Source organism: Anomaloglossus baeobatrachus, chromosome 7 (assembly GCF_048569485.1).
Source record: "Anomaloglossus baeobatrachus isolate aAnoBae1 chromosome 7, aAnoBae1.hap1, whole genome shotgun sequence".
NCBI lineage: Eukaryota > Metazoa > Chordata > Amphibia > Anura > Aromobatidae > Anomaloglossus > Anomaloglossus baeobatrachus.
The window spans coordinates 288,458,961-288,482,052 of NC_134359.1; the positions used below are offsets into that span (position 1 = coordinate 288,458,961).

Genomic DNA, 23,092 nt, shown 5'->3' on the forward strand with positions numbered 1-23,092 from the left:
TAGTTGGAGGTGGAGGATGGGGGGTGACAGTTATGAAAGTCTTTTTAAGATCGTGATGCCACCTGTGGTCCGCGGCCAGGGACGAGCTGCTGCTGCGGTTGCTGCTCTCCGGGGCTGATGGTAATGGTCGCAGCCGGGATGGTGTCGCTCCCCACAGGCGGAGCGGGATTACCCCGGGGAGGATGATGGAGTAATGGACGGGGGGGATGGTAGTCCCCGTTGGTGCCACAACACTGAGCGCCAGTGCCAGTAAATGAGAGGCAGAGACAGGATCTGCGGTTCCAGGTCATTTTACTCACATGTAGTTCAGGCGCTCCCCCAGAGTGGTCCGCCACGATGGGCTTCAGCCGTTTCTGGATCCGTGAAAGGTCAAGTCCGGTGTGTGTGTGTTTCAGCCTGTGAGCCCTTTCCTCCTTTGATGCGCTAAGTATCGTATCCCCGTGGCGTGAAGCACTTGGGGGTCCCGGTGTCAGTAAAGTGTCCCGTTCTGTATGCTGATAGCGCGGTTCCGTTGTGGGGCCGGTCCTCAACCCCGGATCTTATGTGCTATTTGGCTGCAGACTCGGTGGGACGGGTCCGGTGACTGTTCTAGCCGTTCCCCGCGACCCTTGCAGAGTTGGTAGATAACGTGAAGTCTATCTGCCCTAGGATTCTGTATCCCGAATGCGCCGGTCCTGTGGAAGCAGACGCCTGCTTCTCCTCAGCTTCTCCTCAGCGACTGTGTTGAACGCCTTGGCCCACAGAACTGCTTTCGGCACGTCCGCTCTGCTCCGTGTCTGGAGCTGTTTTCGTCCTTGTTGTAGTTGTGTTGTGTGGTCCTATCTGCTGCCACCGGCCGGTTCACTGCTCTCACCAGGTCAACCTGCTCTTCCCACTGTGTGCTCCTGACTCCCCCTGGTGGCTGCTTCTCCCCGATTCCAGTGGATCGGGGAGCCCCTTGTGCGGTGGTGTTCTGTAAACCCAACGCTGTAGTGACCCCCTACTGTGATCCGACACTGGCCCAGACCCCATTGGGGAGGACAACCAGTGATACTGTATGTTTCTGTGAGTGGAAATCGGTACCGACCTTCCCTGGACCCAGGATAAGTACTATACCCTAATGGGGGTGCAGTACCCTGTGGTGCCTGAAGCCTCAGGGCCACCATAGTCGCATTGAGGAAAGAGACCTAGGTGCGTATATTTCCTCCGTTTTCTCCTATTTTCCTACTAAGGATTTTCCAGGTTAAAGAGAGGATATTTCTTCCACTCTTCTGGATGTTATTAGGTCTCGGTTCCCCCCGATCCTATTCCTGAGTGTATGGTTACTAAGTCGGTTTTTCCACGGAAACCCCACTGCGTTATTCCATCTGAAAAACCGCACTCACCCCAGGCCGTGTGGAGGATGACGGGCTGGGTGTGTATATTTTTTCCATTACTCCTTGTCTTGTCTCTGAGCCAAAATAGGAGCTAAGCAGTGTTAAGCTTCCCACTCCTCAGGTCAATTTTAGGCCTCAGTGCCCCCTGGAGCTGTGATGTGAGGGGGCACCGTGATTCCTGAGTGTAGGACAGTCGCGTGGTGATACCTTTGTTGTGCGTCGTTTGGTGGCATTATGATGCTATATATGGCATTAGGTACTGATGACCGTAGATCTGGCGCTATGTGCAGAATCATGAGGGGCGAGAAGAGACTCGATCTATATGGCACCATTTATAGCTGAGTGTCATCAAAATCTTGTCATACGGTGGCGTCATGGGGCTATATCAGGCACTGTGGGGCATTTGGGGTCTTATTGATTGATATATAAAGCAGTAATAGGCAACAAATATATATGTCTGACAAGGGCAATCATGAAAACCACTAAGAGCCAGGAGGTTGGCAAGATGGATGAATGGGCAGACTGTTCTCTGACCAGTAGATGGGTGTAGCGGGTCTCACTGGTTGCTGCCAGTTGTGAGCTGATGCCACTGCTGGACATTACTGATTTTGAAGGGAAATAACCATGAAGGGTCTTTCATCCTCTACGCTAAGCTTCCTTGGCTGATCACTGCAGCTATGACCCTCAACATTACCCATTTCTTCTAAACACCAAATCTTGAAACCCCAGTCTGCTCTGAACTCTTTCCCTGGGAGACTCCTGGCTGATGCAATATAACTACCTTGTGCTCAGTCTTACCATGATGTGTGACCTCCGTCTTCCTCATCCTCATCTTGGTAGCAGAGTTTGCTCATCATCCACTTTTTATCCTCCTACACAGCTGTTTCTGTTTCAGTTAATGACTATTTCTCAACATTGCTCATTTCTTCTATATAGCGAATCTTGAAACCCCCATCTGCGGTGAACACTTTTCCTGGAAGACTCCTGGCTGATGGAGTATAACTACCTTGTGTGCTCTGTCTCCCCATGATGTGTGACCTCCGTCTTCCACATCCTCACCTTTGTAGCAGAGTTTGCTCGTCACCCACTTTTAAGCCTCCTAGCAGCTGTTTCTGTTTCAGTTAATAATTATTTCTTAACATTGCCCAATTCTTCTATACAGCGAATCTTGAAACCCCTATCTGCAGTGAACACTTGCCCTGGGACACTGCTGGAAGATGTAGTATAACTACCTTGTGTGTTCTGTCTCGCTATGGTGTGTGACCTCCGTCTTCCACATCCACACCTTGGTAGCAGAGTTTGCTCGTCACCCACTTTTAAGCTTCCCACACTGCTGTTTCTGTTTCAGTTAATGACTATTTCTCAACATTGCCCATTTCTTCCATACAGCAAATCTTGAACCCCCTGTCTGCGGTGAACTCTTTGCCTAGGAGACTACTGGGTGATGCAGTATAACTACTTTGTGCTCAGTCTCACCATGATATGTAACCTTCTTCCACATCCTCACCTTTATAGCAGAGTTTGCTTTGCTTTGCCCACTTTTAACCTCCTACACAGCTGTTTCTGTTTGAGTTAATGACTTTTTCTCAACATTGCCAATTTATTCTATAAAGCAAATCTTGAACCCCACGTCTGCGGTGAACACTTTCCCTGGAAGACTCCTGGCTGATGCAGTATAGCTACCTTGTGTGCTCAGTCTCCCCATAATGTGTGACCTCCGTCTTCCTGGGGGCTTATTCATTCTGGCTAAGCAGGAGAAGAGAGAAGTAAGATTAATCCTCTGAGGGAGAAGCTGCTGCTACAGGCAGAACTCCAGAGAGCCGTTGAGAAACCCCGATTTCCCTGGAAAAGGACTGCTTGAGGACTGTGTCTGATTTATCCTCTGTGTGAGAAGCTGAGGCTACCCAGAGAGACCTGGACATTTATCCCTTACAGGACTGTATCCTTGTTCCTGGACTATTTTACCCTCTGTATGGTGGATTATTTTTATAAACCTTCTGATTTGCTTGGAATAAAGGTTCTTTGGATTGCTCACTGATCTCTCACTCTTTTGATTGTGTGATATCGGAGAAGAACTCTATCACACAGTATAACTACCTTGTGTTCAGCCTCACCATGATGTGTGGCCTCCGTCTTCCACATCCTCACCTTTTGTAGCAGAATTTGCTCATCACCCAATTTTTATCCTCCTGCGCAGCTGTTTCTGTTTCAGTTAATGACTCTTTCCATCTACATACACCTATGATGATCACTGTCACTTATTTTAACTGGTTACTCGTACACTGCCAATAAGTGTAAATGGAAGAAGTGACGAGGGCGACGGGCGGTCACCAAAAAGTGTTAGGATGTAGATTTCCCCTTTTGTTCATTAAATTTTCATTTTTGTTAATTGATCAAATGAATGATTAACCCTTGTATTGCTGAAAGCTGCTTAATCTGCAGCATTTTTTCTCCACCTGCCTAAGACTTTTGCACAAGGGCCGGGCACGTGCGGCCATGAATGGAGCGGTGGGCCGTGTGCGTGCTACATCTGCGGTCCGGGGGCTTTTATGCATCAGAATAAAAGAAAAACTTGTACAAAATTGCCGTATAATTACAGAGTCAGCGGCGGTGCCTCATCTCCAGCAGCCTCTTCAGGACTATAATTACCTTCCCTGTCCACGTGAACTACGTGTAACCCTCTGTAGGTTGGATAGAAATCATCATCTTGCTGATATTGTAACAGAGCCGCTCATCCTGAGCCTCCTGGTTCAGGAATACAATGCCAGAATGACAGTGAAGACTGATAGAATTTGATCCATTGGCACTCTAATGGTGTAGGATAACTATGCGCCGTGCGCCATTATATATACCATTATATATTTCACCGCTGCGCACAACTCGCCACATATTTTCCTTTTATTTCCATATGCACCGATCAAATAGTTATCATTTTTAAAGACAAAAGCCGGAGCCGTACAATAAAAGTTCGCCTCTTCGCCGCGTGGCCTTTGTTACAATGTGGCATTGAAAAAAAAAAAAAAAGAAAGAAAAACACGGAGACGGCGGTGCTTTGTGCGACACCTGCGGGTGACAATGTACAAATGTCACAAATTCTGTAGAAACTGCAATATAATTGCAAAAAAAGGAAAAAAAACATTCTTCATATTGACACAATATATATATAAATGCGCGCACGGTCCACATTCATCGCAAACGCCGGATCGGCTGCAGTCGTGGACACGAAGCAGAAGATTTACATTCACGTACCCGCTGGTCCTTGCAATGAGGACTAACTCTGTCCGGGGGGGATTGGGGGTCAATGTCATGTAATATCTATCATATGGTACATATAACAGGTCATCAGGACACTGTCCCTTTAAATTAGAGCATGAACTTATGACCCCCCAAGGGGAGGGACCTAAAGAACGTTAGCTCCTCCCAAATGACTCCTTACAACAAGAGCACTTAAAGGGGTATCGCCATCTCATAAAGTGACAATTAGGAACACAAAGAATATTAACTCCTCCCTCTTGACCACTGATAACTAGGGCCCCTAAAGGGATATGCTCATCTTATAAGATGACAATTAGCAATACAGAGAATATTAACTCCTCCCTCTTGACCACTGATTACTAGGGCACGTAAAGGGGTATTCTCATCTCATAAAGTGACAATTAGGAACACAAAGAATATTAACTCCTCCCTCTTGACCACTGATAACTAGGGCCCCTAAAGGGGTATTCTCATCTTAAAAAGTGACATACAGAGAATATTAACTCCTCCCTCTTGCCCCTTATAACTAGGACATTTAAAGGGGTATTCTCATCTTATAAAGTGACAATTAGGAATACAGAGGATATTAACTCCTCCCTCTTGACCCCTTATAACTAGGGCACTTAAAGGGCTATCACCATCTCATAAAGTGACAATTAGGGATACAGAGAATATTAACTCCTCCCTCTTGCCCCTTATAACTAGGACATTTAAAGGGGTATTCTCATCTTATAAGGTGACAGGAGTACAGAGAATATAAACTCCTCCCTCTTGACAACTCCATATAACTAGGACATTTAAAGGGGTCTTCTCATCTCATAAGCTGACAATTAGAAACTTGCACTTCGAAGGTCACTTATAAGGGCTGTCCCACTACATAAAGTGATGGCTAGGCTATTTCTAGAATATGACGTCACTTCATGACTGGCGAAGGCTCAGTTTTTGGGGACCCCCTCCCGATCCTGAAAATGAAGGGGCCTTCCACACACAGTGGCTCCGGCTCTATGGTAGCACAGGGGACTGCAGTCCAGCCCTGTAAAAATGAACGAGGCTGACCACAGATCTCTGCTCAGACAGGTGGCTGGATGCACCAGTGTGAAGATAAAAACATCAGTCCTGCATTTCCTTAAAGGGGATCTGAAGACAGCATGTTGTAGGGGTTAAACCACAGATTTCAGTGATGTGTCTCTTATCAAGCTGCCTGCTCTTGTTTACTAGTAATGATTGTTTTAGCACCAGGACCTTATCATTGATCGGACTACATTGCCAGCTTGGTAGTCCAGCACATCCCCTGCTGTGAAGCAGCTCAGTGTCTATAGACCTTGTATATATAGAGCCTGGTGTGGGCGGCTTAGCTTTATCAGTTCTGCTGCATGTGACCCCTATTTGTATTAGTTCTGCTTAGAGGAGAAAAAGGGCATAGGTGACTATCTATCTTGCTGTCATCTGATTGGAGGCATTTTACTGAGGTCATATTGCCTTCCATAGTTGGCCATCCTGAACTTTGCAGGTATCCACCATGGCAGCAGGATATGTGACTACATATCTTACTAGACGGCTTGATACTAAACTGTTTGCCATGCTTGTCATGGAAGCTGCCTGCAGCGTCCATTAGAGGGAGCTCACTACATACAGGTTTAAATATCATACTGAATTCAATACTTGCTGTATAAATCTGTATTTAATTTTGTATGCAGTGAGCTCCCTCTAGTGGTGGCTGTATAAATCTGTATGTAGTGAGCTCCCTCTAGTGGTGGCTGTATAAATCTGTATGTAGTGAGCTCCCTCTAGTGGTGACTGTATGAATCTGTATGTAGTGATCTCCCTCTAGTGGTGGCTGTATAATGCTGTATGTAGTGACCTCCCCCTAGTGGGGGCTGTATAATGCTGTATGTAGTGATCTCCCTCTAGTGGTGGCTGTATAATCTGTATGTAGTGAGCTCCCTCTAGTGGGGGCTGTATAAATCTGTATGTAGTGACCTCCCCCTAGTGGGGGCTGTATAATGCTGTATGTAGTGATCTCCCTCTAGTGGTGGCTGTATAATCTGTATGTAGTGAGCTCCCTCTAGTGGGGGCTGTATAAATCTGTATGTAGTGAGCTCCCTCTAGTGGTGGCTGTATAAATTTGTATGTAGTGAGCTCCCTCTAGTGGTGGCTGCATAAATCTGTATGTAGTGTGCTCCCTCTAGTGGTGGCTGTATAAATCTGTATGTAGTGACCTCCCCCTAGTGGGGGCTGTATAATGCTGTATGTAGTGATCTCCCTCTAGTGGTGGCTGTATAATCTGTATGTAGTGAGCTCCCTCTAGTGGGGGCTGTATAAATCTGTATGTAGTGAGCTCCCTCTAGTGGTGGCTGTATAAATCTGTATGTTGTAAGCTTTCTTTAGAATTGTATGAACTTTCCTATACAAGAATATTATCTTCACCTTTACAGAAATTTGGATCTGAATATGGACTGGTGGCCGTCAGCTCATAGTGTTCTGTGTATTGACTTCTGATCTAACATCCTCTGAAACAACGTGAGCAGAAAACTGAAACTCACTGTAGCAGCATATTCTTGACTTTTAAGTCTTTCAGTTGGTGTTTCCACTATGGGAGCTTTTGTCTTTCACACTGTCGAGTTGTGCAATATCTCTCGGCGGTTTGAATTTGGTCACGGAACAGAAACCGACAGCGAGATATAATTGTCTATGTTGTTGGAGTACATCATGCTCAAGGAGGTCTCTTGAGTCGGTACAGAGCATATCCTGACGGAAGGGCTGACCTCGCTGGTGGCGTGCCGCTCGCCCCTTCTCTGTTGCTGCCCGGGGCACACCGCCTTAATTAGATGCCTCTTGAAGGTATCACTTAAGACGATGTAGATGAAGGGGTTTATACAGCTGTTGGCGTAGCCGAGGCTGATGGCCACATTGTACGCGTAGAGAAATAGGACGGTGGGATGCTCCACCTTGAGGTGCACCAGCTGTAGGATGTAATATGGAGCCCAACATATGAAGAAGGCAGAACAGATGGTCACCGATGTTCTCGTGATCTTCTTGGATCGGACCCGGAAGTTCCGTTGGGGCAGAGGGACCACCATGCACGAGATATGTTTCTGGATCTTGATGTAGACGACGCAGATGACGAGAAGAGGGATGACGAAAGCCAAGAAGAACTGGTAGAGGGTGTACCAATAAATATCAATGGACAAGTTGGGCAAGATGATGCCGCAGCCGGCGTTGCCATCTGGAAGCTCGATGAGTTGGGTGTACATGAAGACTGGGATGATGGTGATCAGAGAACACAGACACAACAGCAGGATCACCATGGCTGCCGCACAGGTTGTCCTCACGTACGAAGAGCGGATGGGGTGAACGGTGGCAAGGTAGCGGTCAACCGACATGGCGGTGAGGATGTAGGTGCTGGCAAACTGGCTGTTGGCATCCAAAGCGGTGATGATGGTGCACATGGTGGCCCCAAAGTGCCACACGCCATTGCCCAGTAACTGGTGGATCAGAAAAGGCATTCCAAGTAGGAAGAGGAGATCGGTCACCGACAGGCTCACAATGAAGATGTCGGCGATGTTGTGGTTCCCCTTCGGCTTTTTGGTGATGGTGTAGATGACGATGCAGTTACCAACGGTGCCCACCAAACATATGATGCCAAAAATGACGGGGAGGACGATGCTGTCGTGGTCCTGTCTTCTGCTGAACACTGTAGAGAGAAAAAACAAATCGGAATCAGCGTGAGCTAACGATGGTCACAAAGATGGCGCTGCTGAGCAGCCGAGAGTGGGAGGGGCCAGAGTATGATTGACAGGTCTGCTCCCATGTCACGTTATGCCACTATCCTGCGTCATGAGATCTCTGCACGTAACGGAGGAGTCCTGTTACCTCCCGGGACATCTCTAGTTTACTAAATACTTCTATTCCCTTCTTTATATTTACTAAATATTTCTATTATAGGTATGTGTATGTATGTATGTATGTGTGTTTTCTGTATGTATGTATGTGTATGTATGTGTGTATGTGTATGTATGTGTATGTGTGTGAGCATGTATGTGTGTGTGTGTATGTCTGTATTTGTGTGTGTATGTATATGTATGTGTGTTTGTGTGTGTGTATACTGTATATGTGTATGTGTGTGTGTATGTATGTCTGTATTTGTGTATGTATGTGTGTGTGTATATATGTGTATGTATGTGTGTCTGTGTGTATATATGTGTATGTGTGTGTGTATTTGTGTGTATATGTGCATGTATATGTGTGTATGTGTGTGTGTGTGTGTATATATATATATATATATATATATATATATATATATATATATATATATATATGTGTCTGTATGTTTGTGTGTCTGTATGTCTGTATATATGTGTATGTGTGTGTGTGTGTGTATATATGTGTATGTGTGTGTATATGTGTATGTCCGCTAAAGGAATCTGCACTGTCGCATTTACAATCATGAAATTTTGCACAGACGCCTCATGTGACCCAGGGAACGTTGTAGGCTATGTTATGAGGGGAATATTTAACCCCGCGCTTTTACAGTTATTCACCAAAAAACCTGTTTACATTAAAGTCAATGGAGCTGGGAGCTACAGGTCATTAATAACAGCTGTGATTGGTTGCTATTGGCAACAAAGAACATTCTTAGTATAAGAAGCTTCTGTGTCAGGTAATATGATGTCAGTGGAGATGGATAGAGAGTGACAGACAAAGAACATTCAGAGACAGAAAGCAGCGAGAGACGCAGAGAGACTGAGACACAACCATCCCGGGCAATGCCGGGTACTACAGCTAATATATATATATATATATATATATATATGGGAGATATTCCCTTCACATTGATGGGGGGCTCCACACTGTACTGACGCCCCCACACATGATAACATTCAATTGTCACTTTATTATTATATTTCCAAGAGGAGTAACAGAGGGATGTAAATCTGATCCCGATGCTTCATCCCACATCTTTAACATCTATTAACACTAGAAGTCCCAGAGAGGGGTCATTTGACATTTCTACCATTGGAACCCTATGGAGCTCTAAATTCCTGGGACTTCCAGTGTTAAACAAGTCTCAGCAGCCGATTCCCGGCATTGTTCCGGTGCTCTCCTGCCCACCCTCTATTGAACATCCCCTTTGGTGCGGTACTGCTGGTTGCACACCGTCTCTGGGACGAATGGGCGATTGTTGCGATGGAGCCTTGCGCTCCAGCAATACAACTTCACCATTCGCCACAAAAGGGGCCGTGACCACGGTAACGCAGACGGGCTGTCCCGACAAGGAGAGGTCGCGGACGGGCGCACGGGGGAACACCGGAGTGTGCTGCCCCCTAGCGCCCTCAAAAGGGGGGAGGTGTGAGGCAAATCCCGGGATATGAAGATGAATTATGACTCCAGTCATAATCCCTCATCACTCCCTGGCAGTGCCCCCTCCCTTCTTGTTCTCAGTGTTCCACTTACACCTCCATGGCCATGTCCTGTGATATGGAAATGAGGTGGTGTGGGAACAATGGACACAGGATGACTCCCTGCCGTCACCCTGTAACAAGAGTTGTATCTCATTAGCAAGGCTATGGAAATAGCCAGACAGAACGACTCCAGTAAAAAATGGTTCATATCTCGCAAGCCATAGTTCCGATAAATATGGCAACCATAAAAATGGTGTCTCCGCATGCGGACGATGCCGGCACACCCTTTTTATGGGAGCAGGACATTGGGAAATGCCCCAGGCGTGATATCAGCCAATGGGGAACTGGCAGACAGGTCATGAGTCCCCTCGTTCTGTAGCTAAATTCATAACTGTCACAATGAGAGCATTGGCGTCCGCCTACGACGCTCCCAGGCAAAGTTATGGCCCATATTCCATGTTGGGATATTGTCCATAACTCAAGCCAGGGGTGGAGCAGTGCTCCCTGTGAGGTCACTAAGGTAGGAGGGGACCTGGATGTGCCCAGGTTGATAACCCTACTTCGGCCATTTTCCAGTGTTCTTTCGCTGGGGGTCACGTGCAGGAAACATCTGCGGGAGTTCCTAGAAACCTGGTCTACAGCGCCCCCCTGTGGCCAGACGCACAAGGTAACTGATTGAATTGCATACCTGTTTGTAACCCATGCTTTGATTGTAACTGTACTCTGACATATGTATATTCTGTAGATTCCCTATTGTATATATTGTAGTTTCTAGTGTGCTTTAGGCTGATTAAATTATATAATTAATCTTGGGCTGTTCTGTTATCTCGATCTTGAATCCCACGTCTGTGTGTTCGGCTAATAGTTACCGTAAATCGGTTGGTGGCAGCGAATTGTGCCAAGGATTATTGTGGGGAGGTCAGTGAGATTCGGGGAGATTTTATATATTCCGCCCGCGGAGGTCGGGGGAATATATACCTTACTCTCACCGGGGACCCTTCAATAATCGGCATAAGTAGTATAGCGGCCTCCTTGCTTATCGTCGGGCAATTCCATAATTGGCCTGACTATAAGAGGGGCGCTAGAGAGCGCATCACGTGCTCTGTCTGTCGGTCGGGAGGTATAAAGGAGGGGTGACCCCCACTTGTTACCCCCCGATTGTGACGTACTGGTAGCCAGCGCGGGGGATTTCTGAGTGACCCCCCCGGTGGTTTGTGACATATTGGTGGCATAGCGGTGGGATCGAGATAATAGTGTGTGTGAGTGTGAGACCCATACTCCCAGACACTAAAGACTGCCTGCAGCAGCTGTGGCTGCTGGGGTCTTCAGACTAGCTCAACACTAGAGTGTCAGAGTGCAGATACTGTAAGGTGTGTGGAGGCATCAGGTGTCAGTTCTGTGTCAGTGACCAAAAGTCTGCAAGAATGGCTGAGAGCACCAGGAGCAGAGCTAGGCAACTGGCCAATGCTAAGGCAGGAGCCGAAGAGAGGGAGGACGGTGCTGTGGACAGCAATGAGGAGGTTGCCCACGAGTCCTCCAGGAGCTCGACGCCAGAAAACCGTTCTGCCGAGGACATTGCGCAACCTGGCACTGCTGGACAAGATGAGGAGGAGCTCACCCAAGGTTCCTCAACGAGCCAGATGCCAGCCCTCCGCTCTGAAAGGGACAGTGAATCGCCTAGCTCTGCAGCGTGCCGCAGATCACCACGTGCCATTCCACCGAGCCTGGGAGGCTCGGATAGCCTTCTTCAAATGGCTATGGCCCTTCTCCAGGCTGGAGACCAGAAGGGCTACAAGGAACTCCTGGCAGAGCGCAGGGCAGAGCGGCAGGCAGCGCGTGACGCTGAGGCTGCGGAGCGGCACGCAGAGCGTGAGGCTGCGGAGCGAGAGCGGCAGGCAGCGCGTGAAGAGCGAGAGCGACAGGCAGACCGTGACTACCAGCTGCAGCTAGCTCAGCTCCGGCCCTCATCAGCCACATGTGACCTTCGAGACACCAAACTTCCAAAGGTCCGTGTTGAGGACTTCCCAGTGCTGGAGAAGGATGGAGACTTGGACTCTTTCTTGACTGCTTTTGAACGGACTTGCTTGCAGCACCATCTGGACAAGGACCAGTGGGCCAAATACCTGACCCCCCGTTTAAGGGGTAAGGCCCTGGATATCCTTGGGGACTTGCCTGCTGAGGCAGATCAGGGCTACGACACCATCAAGCGGGCCCTGATCCAACAGTACAACCTCACTCCAGAGTCCTACCGCAAGAAGTTCCGGAGCCTACAGAAGGGACCAAAGGACTCCTGGGCTGACCACCGGCGGGCACTTGCCCGAGCTGCCGACCACTGGACCCAAGGCCTGCAGCTTTCCACCGGACCGGAGATCCTGGACTTGTTCATCACGGAGCAACTCTTGTGGAACTGCCCTGAGGATCTCCGCCAGTTCATCCGAGACCAGAAGCCAACGGGGTCCACGGCTACAGCTGCCCTGGCCGATGACTACACCAACAATCGGGCTCCTGAAGCCAGGAGAGCAGCCACCAGCAGCACCTGGAGAGGGGGTAAGATGAATTCTGCGACTGCCCCACCTGCCCCTAGACTGCAGGGGGTGTCCCCCTCAACTCCCCTCTCCAGGCCCGTGGCAGAACCAAGACGGTGCCACCAGTGCAACCTACCTGGACACTTCAAGGCCATGTGCCCTCGGCGTCCCAAGGCCCCGGCTCCGTCCCCGTCCCAAGGGCCGCCCAAGGTGTATTGTGTGGGTGGGGGTGGTGGTAGGTCCCTGGACAGCTTCCAACCTGTCACCGTCGGCCGGTCTGTGACCATAGGACTGCGAGACAGCGCCTCGGAGGTGACTCTGGTGCGGCCTGAGATGGTGTCCCCCCAAGACTTGATCCCTGGAAAAACCCTCGCTGTCTCCGGGATTGGAGGCACTGACCCGGCGCTGCCTGTTGCTGACATTTATGTGGACTGGGGCGCAGGGCGAGGGGTGAGGGAGGTGGGGGTAACTGATCGGATCCCCGCAAACGTGCTACTTGGGACAGATTTGGGGCAGATAACCTCCCAGTTTGGGACCAACCAAGGGCTGAACCTTCAGCCAGTACTGACATGCCTCCGGACAATGTTAATGTGTTATCTATGAATGATGTAAGGGAGGAGGGAGTGAACTCTGATATTTCTGCTTGCATAGACACCATAGACACACACACAGCTGCAGCTGTGACAGGGGAGGGGGTCAGAGAAAGGTGTGACAATGCCTCTACAAGTAACCAGCCTGTGAGCTGGGATCTGTTGCCCTCTGCAGGGATAAGCAGAGAGCAGGGTGCTGCAGGGGGAGGACCAGTGTGTGGGGTGGGGGCTACCACAGCAAATGTGGGGTCCCCAGAGATTTCACAGCGGGCTTCTGTTGCTGCAGGAGGGGAACAGGCAGGTGAGATTGGGGCCGGTCCAGGAGCGGAAGTGCTCCCAGGTAAGATCTCGGTGCATGGTTCCCCCACAACCGGGGTGTCAGGAAGCCAGGTAGGTCTGCCTGAACCGGCGACTTGGTCAGGAACGGAGGAGGAGCAGGCACGACCCACGGTCGCAGCGGCTGTGGCCGCTGTCACCCGCAGTGGGAGTGCTGGAAGCCAAGGGGCCTCCCGGAGGTCCGATAGCTCTTCCCCTTCTGACCAAGTGGCAGCCGAGTCAGGTGGAGGCCAGGACACAGGTCCCGGGGTACTGACTGAAGATGTGACAGTCTCGTCGATTCTGGCCACATCTAGTCAGGGGTTTCAGGCAGCGTTAGAAGCTGACGACAGCCTGAAAGCTCTTAAGGAGCAGGCGGCACAGCCTCCCTCGGACTCGGACCCGGAGCGAGTGGTCTGGGACCAAGGACGGCTGTACCGGGCCACGGTCCAGCAGGGTTCACCGGAGGCGTGGCCCAGGGACCGACAGTTGGTGGTACCCTATCCGTTCCGGACGGAGTTGTTGCGGATCGCACATGAGATTCCGATGGCCGGACACCTAGGGATCGCTAAGACCAAGGCCAGGTTAAACCAGCATTTCTACTGGCCAAAAATGGGGGCCGATGTGGCTGCCTACTGCCGTTCGTGTGAAACCTGTCAGAGAGTGGGGAAGGCGGGGCCACGCCCCAAAGCCCCACTGGTATCTCTGCCCATCATCGATGAGCCTTTCAGGAGGGTGGCTGTGGATCTGGTCGGCCCGCTGGCCATCCCCAGCAGCTCCGGGAAACGCTTCATACTGACGGTAGTGGACTATGCCACCCGGTACCCAGAAGCAGTGGCCTTGTCGTCCATTCGGGCTGACAAGGTGGCCACCGCATTGCTGGAGATTTTCTCCCGAGTGGGTTTTCCCCAGGAAATGCTCACTGACCGGGGGACCCAATTCATGTCCCAGCTGATGGAGGCCCTCTGTAAGCAGGTCCAGGTGCGACATCTGGTGGCCAGCCCGTACCATCCACAGACTAATGGCCTGTGCGAGCGGTTCAATGGCACCTTAAAGCAGATGCTTAAGATGTTGGTCGACTCCCATGGGCGTGACTGGGAGCGGTATCTCCCACACCTGTTATTTGCTTACCGGGAGGTTCCACAGGCCTCAACAGGATTCTCACCGTTTGAGCTCCTGTACGGGCGACGTGTGCGGGGCCCCCTGGCTCTGGTGAAAGAGGCTTGGGAAGGGGATTTGGCCACCCCTGGAGTGTCGGTTATCGAGTATGTCATGCGCTTCCGGGACAAAATGCAGGCCTTGACGCAACTGGTACACGACAATATGGCTCAAGCCCAGGCCGATCAGAAGCGTTGGTACGACCAGAACGCTTGTGAGAGGACCTACCAAGTGGGTCAAGAGGTGTGGGTACTGGTCCCCGTACCACAGGACAAGCTTCAGGCAGCCTGGGAAGGCCCATACCTCGTGTACCAGCAGCTCAACCCTGTGACGTACCTGGTCACCCTGGACCCTGCCCGTGGAAGGCGGAAGCCCTTCCATGTGAACATGATGAAGGCACATCATGAGCGGGAGGCATGTGCGCTCCCCGTGTGCAACCTGCCCGAGGAGGGAGAAGCGGAAACCCTCTTGGATATGCTAGCCCAGGTTAGGGCAGGCGGATCCATTGAGGATGTGGAGGTTGGCCACCAGCTCTTGGAGGACCAACGGTCCCAGCTGTGGGCCACCCTACACCCCTTCCGGGGGTTGTTTACCAACCAGCCCGGAAGGACTGACTTGGCTGTCCATCACGTGGACACTGGGGATCATCCCCCGATCCGGCGTTCAGCATATCGGGTCTCCCTGGAGGTGCAGCAACACATGCGCCAGGAGATTGACGAGATGCTGAAGCTGGGGGTGATCCAGGCATCCAACAGCGCTTGGGCCTCGCCTGTAGTCCTCGTCCCTAAGAAGGACCGAACCACTCGGTTCTGCGTGGACTACAGGGGGCTCAATGCGGTCACGGTCGCCGAGGCGTACCCAATGCCACGCATCGATGACCTGCTCGATCAGTTGGCCGGGGCTCAGTACCTGACCATCATGGATCTGAGCCGGGGATATTGGGAGATCCCCCTGACTCGCAAGGCCAGGGAACGCTCTGCCTTTATTACCCCATTTGGACTGTACGAGTCCACGGTGATGCCATTCGGGATGAGGAATGCCCCTGCCACTTTCCAGCGGATGGTCAACACCCTGCTCAAGGGACTTGAAGGGTACGCGGCCGCGTACCTGGATGACATTGCCGTCTTCAGTCCCACCTGGGAGGACCACCTAGAGCATCTAGCCCAGGTGCTCAGGCGGATCCACCGGGCAGGTTTGACCATCAAGCCGGGAAAGTGTCAGCTGGCCATGAGCGAGGTCCAGTACCTCGGTCACCGGGTAGGTGGGAGAACACTGAAGCCCGAGCCTGAGAAAGTGGAAGCCATCGCATCCTGGCCCACCCCCAGGACCAAGAAGCAGGTGATGTCCTTCTTGGGGACCGCTGGGTACTATAGGAGGTTTGTTCCATGCTATAGTAGCCTGGCAAAGCCCTTGACGGACCTCACCAAGAAGAAGCTGCCCTCTGCAGTCGATTGGACAATGGACTGCGAGACAGCCTTCCGGGCCCTAAAGGACGCCCTGTCCAGCCCGCCCGTGCTACAGGCAGCCGACTTCACGCGGCCGTTTGTAGTACAGACCGACGCCAGTGACTTCGGCCTCGGTGCGGTGCTCAGCCAGGTGGACTCTGCGAGCCAAGAGCACCCAGTCTTGTACCTGAGCAGGAAGCTGTTACCAAGGGAAGTTGCCTATTCCACGATGGAGAAGGAGTGCCTGGCCATAGTGTGGGCCCTGCAGCGTCTGCAACCCTATCTATACGGGCGCCACTTCATCGTGGAGACGGACCACAATCCCCTCAGCTGGTTGCACACCGTCTCTGGGACGAATGGGCGATTGTTGCGATGGAGCCTTGCGCTCCAGCAATACAACTTCACCATTCGCCACAAAAGGGGCCGTGACCACGGTAACGCAGACGGGCTGTCCCGACAAGGAGAGGTCGCGGACGGGCGCACGGGGGAACACCGGAGTGTGCTGCCCCCTAGCGCCCTCAAAAGGGGGGAGGTGTGAGGCAAATCCCGGGATATGAAGATGAATTATGACTCCAGTCATAATCCCTCATCACTCCCTGGCAGTGCCCCCTCCCTTCTTGTTCTCAGTGTTCCACTTACACCTCCATGGCCATGTCCTGTGATATGGAGATGAGGTGGTGTGGGAACAATGGACACAGGATGACTCCCTGCCGTCACCCTGTAACAAGAGTTGTATCTCATTAGCAAGGCTATGGAACTAGCTAGACAGAACGACTCCAGTAAAAAATGGTTCATATCTCGCAAGCCATATTTCCGATAAATATGGCAACCATAAAAATGGTGTCTCCGCATGCGGACGATGCCGGCACCCCCTTTTTATGGGAGCAGGACATTGGGAAATGCCCCAGGCGTGATATCAGCCAATGGGGAACTGGCAGACAGGTCATGAGTCCCCTCGTTCTGTAGCTAAATTCATAACTGTCACAATGAGAGCATTGGCGTCCGCCTACGACGCTCCCAGGCAAAGTTATGGCCCATATTCCATGTTGGGATATTGTCCATAACTCAAGCCAGGGGTGGAGCAGTGCTCCCTGTGAGGTCACTAAGGTAGGAGGGGACCTGGATGTGCCCAGGTTGATAACCCTACTTCGGCCATTTTCCAGTGTTCTTTCGCTGGGGGTCACGTGTGAGAAACATCTGTGGGAGTTCCTGGAAACCTGGTCTACAGCGCCCCCCTGTGGCCAGACGCACAAGGTAACTGATTGAATTGCATACCTGTTTGTAACCCATGCTTTATCTGTAACTGTACTCTGACATATGTATATTCTGTAGATTCCCTATTGTATATATTGTAGTTTCTAGTGTGCTTTAGGCTGATTAAATTATATAATTAATCTTGGGCTGTTCTGTTATCTCGATCTTGAATCCCACGTCTGTGTGTTCGGCTAATAGTTACCGTAAATCGGTTGGTGGCAGCGAATTGTGCCAAGGATTATTGTGGGGAGGCCAGTGAGATTCGGGGAGATTTTATATATTCCGCCCGCGGAGGTCGGGGGAATATATACCTTACTCTCACCGGGGACCCTTCAATAATCGGCATAAGTAGTATAGCGGCCTCCTTGCTTATCGTCGGGCAATTCCATAATTGGCCTGACTATAAGAGGGGCGCTAGAGAGCGCATCACGTGCTCTGTCTGTCGGTCGGGAGGTATAAAGGAGGGGTGACCCCCACTTGTTACCCCCCGATTGTGACGTACTGGTAGCCAGCGCGGGGGATTTCTGAGTGACCCCCCCGGTGGTTTGTGACAGTGTATGTGTGTGTATATGTGTATGTCCGCTAAAGGAATCTGCACTGTCGCATTTACAATCATGAAATTTTGCACAGACGCCTCATGTGACCCAGGGAACGTTGTAGGCTATGTTATGAGGGGAATATTTAACCCCGCGCTTTTACAGTTATTCACCAAAAAACCTGTTTACATTAAAGTCAATGGAGCTGGGAGCTACAGGTCATTAATAACAGCTGTGATTGGTTGCTATTGGCAACAAAGAACATTCTTAGTATAAGAAGCTTCTGTGTCAGGTAATATGATGTCAGTGGAGATGGATAGAGAGTGACAGACAAAGAACATTCAGAGACAGAAAGCAGCGAGAGACGCAGAGAGACTGAGACACAACCATCCCGGGCAATGCCGGGTACTACAGCTAATATATATATATATATATATATATGGGAGATATTCCCTTCACATTGATGGGGGGCTCCACACTGTACTGACGCCCCCACACATGATAACATACAATTGTCACTTTATTATTATATTTCCAAGAGGAGTAACAGAGGGATGTAAATCTGATCCCGATGCTTCATCCCACATCTTTAACATCTATTAACACTAGAAGTCCCAGAGAGGGGTCATTTGACATTTCTACCATTGGAACCCTATAGAGCTCTAAATTCCTGGGACTTCTAGTGTTAAACAAGTCTCAGCAGCCGATTCCCGGCATTGTTCCGGTGCTCTCCTCTATTGAACATCCCCTTTGGTGCGGTACTGGTTGTCGGTAGACTCGGCCTTGCTGGGACCACTGCAGCCAGTGCCCCCACACACTGCCCTCTCTCGCTTCTGCCGATCACAGAGGTAACAGAACACTCCACATGCTGCCGGCAGACGGGCGATGTCGCTGGCAATGTTTTCCTGTAAATTGCCTAATTACATCCTTGTCGATGTTCATACAATCCACAGACATCTGTACGCGGCGCGGGGGGAACGGGCGAGATCCACGGAACTACAGTCATTAAATGTTATTAAAGGTCACACATGACGAGGAGGCGCTCACATCTGCACCGGCTGCTGCACCGCCTGCTGCACCGCCTGCACCGCCTGCTGCACCGGCTGCACCGGGACCTGATATACCCGAGCAATGAAAGCATAGGGTCAGCCCGTACTGTGTGATGCTCACTCAGGAGCCACTGGGGGAACTGACAAAGCCCCAATCTTCAGAGCTGATTAATACCATATATGAGATAGAACTGCTCTGCTGAATTATAGGCGGTGTGTCTGGCTATCAGAATAAGGCAGAATTAAGAATAAAGCTCTGGATGTAACTCAGCATCAGCAATGCAATGTATGTGCACAGTGACTGCACCAGCAGAATAGTGAGTGCAGCTCTGGAGTATAATACAAGATGTAACTCGGGATCAGTAATGCAATGTATGTGCACAGTGACTGCACCAGCAGAACAGTGAGTGCAGCTCTGGAGTATAATACAGGAGGTAACTCAGGATCAGTAATGTATGTACACAGTGACTGCACCAGCAGAATAGTGAGTGCAGCTCTGGAGTATTATACAAGATGTAACTCAGGATCAGTAATGTAATGTATGTACACAGTGACTGCACCAGCAGAACAGTGAGTGCAGCTCTGGAGTATAACACTGGATGTAACACAGGATCAGTACAGGATAAATCATGGCATACTGGAGTGCATTTCTCCACATACGGTAATGTCTAGGTTTTATTACAACATAATTGAGTAATTACTTGTATTTGGCACCAGACGTGACCTTCAGTCTTATTCATTCACATAAGGAATTACTTGCTTCTCGGAGACATTGATCCTTTTCTTCGTGGAGATCAATACTTATCTGAGTGTAGACCCTTATGAGGCTGCATTTTACCAATGAGGAGAAAAACAAGCAAATCTCTTTTGTGTGGATGAATAAATCTCAGAATTCCTCCCGTCCTTGAGTCGTCTTCTTCTGATGAGTTGATAAACGTTCCATTCAGCCATGTTCTTTTATCCTCTTTCCTGGAAAGCTGCAAACACGAAAGTCACCTCCCAGATAAGCTGAATTATTTGATCCTGAGGTACAGAGCTGAAATCACTATTCTCCAAGATCATGGGAAATTAGAAATATTTTTATATATTCTACATGAGAGCAAAAAAGCAAATATTCCTCCTCCAGTTTAATAAAGAAAAATCAGCCACTTTCAAATGATTGAAAAGTTGTCTTTTTGGATGAAATTTTGTGAGTTGACGCAGCGGTCAAGACACCAATATAAGAGATCACCTGGATCAGAGAGTATTCTAGTTACCATGGTAACCGCACTGAAAATGAAAAATGTGCATACATCGAAAACCAACCGGACCTGGGGCAAATATCAAAGGGAGATATGTACAAGAATATACCTAGTATAATACTGCCCCTATGTACAAGAATATACCTAGTATAATACTGCCCCTATGTACAAGAATATACCTAGTATAATACTGCCCCTATGTACAAGAATATAACTACTATAATACTGCCCCTATGTACAAGAATATAACTACTATAATACTGCCCCTATGTACAAGAATATAACTACTATAATACTGCCCCTATGTACAAGAATATAACTACTATAATACTGCCCCTATGTACAAGAATATAACTACTATAATACTGCCCCTATGTACAAGAATATAACTACTATAATACTGCCCCTATGTACAAGAATATAGCTGCTATAATACTGCCTATGTGTAGAAGAATATTACTGCTATAATACTACCCCTATGTACAAGAATATAACTGTCATAATACTGCACCTATGTACAAGAATATAACTACTATAATATTGCTCCTATGTACAAGAATATAACTACTATAATACTGCCCCCTATGTACAAGAATATAACTACTATAATATTGCTCCTATGTACAAGAATATAACTACTATAATACTGCCCCCTATGTACAAGAATATAACTACTATAATACTGCCCCTATGTACAAGAATATAACTACTATAATACTGCCCCAATGTACAGGAATTTAACTACTATAATACTGCCCCAATGTACAAGAATATAACTACTATAATACTGCCCCCTATGTACAAGAATATAACTACTATAATACTGCCTCTATGTACAAGAATATAACTACTATAATACTGCCCCTATGTACAAGAATATAACTACTATAATACTGCTCCTATGTACAAGAATATAACTACTATAATACTGCCCCTATATACAAGAATATAACTACTATAATACTGCCCCTATGTACAAGAATATAATTGCTATAATACTGCCCCTATGTACAAGAATATAATTGCTATAATACTGCCCCATATGTACAAGAATATAACTACTATAATACTGCTCCTATGTACAAGAATATAACTACTATAATACTGCTCCTATGTACAAGAATATAACTACTATAATACTGCTCTCTATGTACGAGAATAACACTACTATAATACTGCCCTCTATGTACAAGAATATAACTACTATAATACTGCTCCTATGTACAAGAATATAACTACTATAATACTGCCCCTATATACAAGAATATAACTACTATAATACTGCCCCTATGTACAAGAATATAATTGCTATAATACTGCCCCATATGTACAAGAATATAACTACTATAATACTGCCCCTATGTACAAGAATATAACTACTATAATACTGCCCCTATATACAAGAATATAACTACTATAATACTGCCCCTATGTACAAGAATATAATTGCTATAATACTGCCCCATATGTACAAGAATATAACTACTATAATACTGCTCCTATGTACAAGAATATAACTACTATAATACTGCTCCCTATGTACGAGAATAACACTACTATAATACTGCTTATCACGTCTTAGATGACAAGGAAACTTGGAAATCATAGCTGAGATTCTATTATATAAACCTTTTATTTTAGTACAATTTGTTCTGCAGTGAAATCTGCTTTAAATCCTTTCATTCTTTAGGGTTCTGTTTATTGACCTCCTGCAGATAGAGAGAAGTGCAGTCGTCTTCCATAACATCTGATGGTTTATTAAGGCTTATGTCTTCAAAGCAGATGATATATAAGCGGTTCCCGGCAAACAGGAGACGCGATGTCTCACCAAAAGTCGGTCGGTCAGTTTTGGATTGTTTGGTGAATGAATCCCATGAATGGAAGGAGTAGTGTCGGTGGCATACGGGACAGAAAATCATGGATGCAGCTGAAGGGGTTAACAGTAGTGAAGGGGTTAAACCCAATATCCCTACTGATGTAGGACTGTTTTCAACTTTATGGGATTTTTCTAGGAAATTAAATTGTTTTAAGGTTTTCTTTTTCCAATACGTTACATGAACCGGTTGGCAAAAATCAATGAGGAGGGTCTCCTGACATTTAGGTACCGCCATGGGGTATAATTCCACCCCTATCTATTATTACATAAAAGTGTATCTATTCTAAACCCCCCCACATAGACTTCTATCAGCACACCAGTTTATTATGTATGGAGCAGCGGTTTTCAGTCCTCGTGCTGCGGCTCATGTTGTTGACTCTTTTCTATGGTGGGCTGCACAGCACCAGGCAGCATGGATACACACGCTCTCCTCTGTCCACACTGAGAAAATCTCTGCAGCCCGGCACGTTCCGTCAGTCGTCATAGCAACTGAGTTGATGTCAAAATTGGAAAGTTATCGGCTTCGCTTCAGTTCATTATGCTGTAAAAACCGGACCCTGCAGCCTTGTGAGTATATATATATACTTATATACAGTGTCTTGAAAAAGTATTCATACCCTGGGAACTTTTCCACATTTCTTCACGTTGCACACACAAAATTAAAGGCACTTATGGTGAGATTTTATGTGATATACAAACACAAAGTATCAAGTATTTGTGACGTATAATGGGAATGATACCTGGTTTTTACAATATTTTAGCCCCCCTGTAGTCTGATGCCCCCAAATAAAATCTTGAGTGACCAATTGCCTCCCAAAGCTACAAATTAGTAAATAGAGTCCACCTGTGTGTAATTTATTCTCAGAACAACTACAGCTGTTGTGTGAAGGCCTCAGAGGTTTGTGAGAACATTAGGGGTTAAACAGCAGCATGAAAACCAAGGAACACACCGGACAGGTCAGGGATAAAGTGGTGAAGAGGAAAGCAGGGTTAGGTTATAAAAATCAATAGCCCAAGCTCTGATTATCTCAAGAAGCGCTGTTCAACCCATCATCCTAAAATGGAAAGTGTATGGCACAACTGCAAACCTA

General features: G+C 48.3%; 1 protein-coding gene across 1 annotated transcript in view; it reads right to left on the minus strand.

Annotated features, from left to right (window-relative positions):
• Positions 1-4,241: 4,241 nt before the first annotated feature.
• Positions 4,242-23,092, minus strand: part of LOC142245553 (melanin-concentrating hormone receptor 1-like) — a 53,203-nt gene continuing 34,352 nt past the window's right edge. Inside the window, exon 4 of the mRNA XM_075318342.1 lies at positions 4,242-8,304. Coding sequence (XP_075174457.1) covers positions 7,265-8,304 — 1,040 coding nt within the window. The 3' untranslated portion in view covers positions 4,242-7,264. The remainder of the gene's footprint in view (positions 8,305-23,092) is intronic.